Below are 843 nucleotides of genomic sequence, written 5' to 3' on the forward strand. Positions count from 1 at the left end.
AGATTATCGTCATAAACGTCACATCCCTAGCTGACAATGTCACAAAAAGTATTGATTTCGCGCGCCTTCCTGGCGAGTTCTCTAGTGGAGTGGTTAATTTGATATTGCTAGTTACAATTATAATAATTGTTTAAAAATAGAGACCGTTATATCTAAATCCACTGCATTAAGCACATTCTCTTCCACATAATCCATATTTTCAATGCGTGGTCAAGATCTGGTTTATATAATGATAAAAAATAATAATAACAATATATAAATAATATTTAACAAATTGACAATTACAAACACCTATCTTTTTATACAGATCAATGACAACTCTTCTCCACTATATTTTGACTTTACGTGTATTTGAATTTCTTCACAGATATGTAAATAGCCATGTTTTTCAATACAAAAACATATGAGATTTTAAAATCTAAAAAATATTAAGAAATCTAATCCAGTTATATGTCGAAGATTGAATGTTTTTTTGGTTGTTAAACGTTTTATACAATTGTAATATGTTTTCAGTATAATGTTTATTTGTATGTATATTATTTAATTAATGACTGGAGAAGTTTACAACACAGAGTTACGTTCTCGTCTGTCGCGGATACACGACGCGTCAGACCTCGCGGAGATCTCCTCTATGGGACATAACTCTGACCAGGTATGTACCAAATCTTACTTTAGGATATACTAGCTGTTCTCCTGCGGCTTCATCCGCGTGGAATTATGAAAGTTTTATTTTATTGTTTACATGTGTCAAATTCTCAATTGCAAATGTAAAAATAACAATACTATGGCTTGCTTCCTTGATGTTGGCAGCAACTTATGTTCTCTTACCCACTTTGGGATTTT

The 843-nt window shown here is 31.8% G+C and overlaps 1 protein-coding gene across 1 annotated transcript in view; it reads left to right on the plus strand.

Moving 5' to 3' along the window:
* LOC106102801 overlaps positions 1-843 on the plus strand; it is a 19142-nt gene that overhangs the window by 10214 nt on the left and 8085 nt on the right. Inside the window, exon 8 of the mRNA XM_013282386.1 lies at positions 368-371. Coding sequence (XP_013137840.1) covers positions 368-371 — 4 coding nt within the window. The remainder of the gene's footprint in view (positions 1-367; positions 372-843) is intronic.

This window comes from Papilio polytes, unplaced genomic scaffold (genome assembly GCF_000836215.1).
Source record: "Papilio polytes unplaced genomic scaffold, Ppol_1.0 DF823901.1, whole genome shotgun sequence".
NCBI classification, from domain to species: domain Eukaryota; kingdom Metazoa; phylum Arthropoda; class Insecta; order Lepidoptera; family Papilionidae; genus Papilio; species Papilio polytes.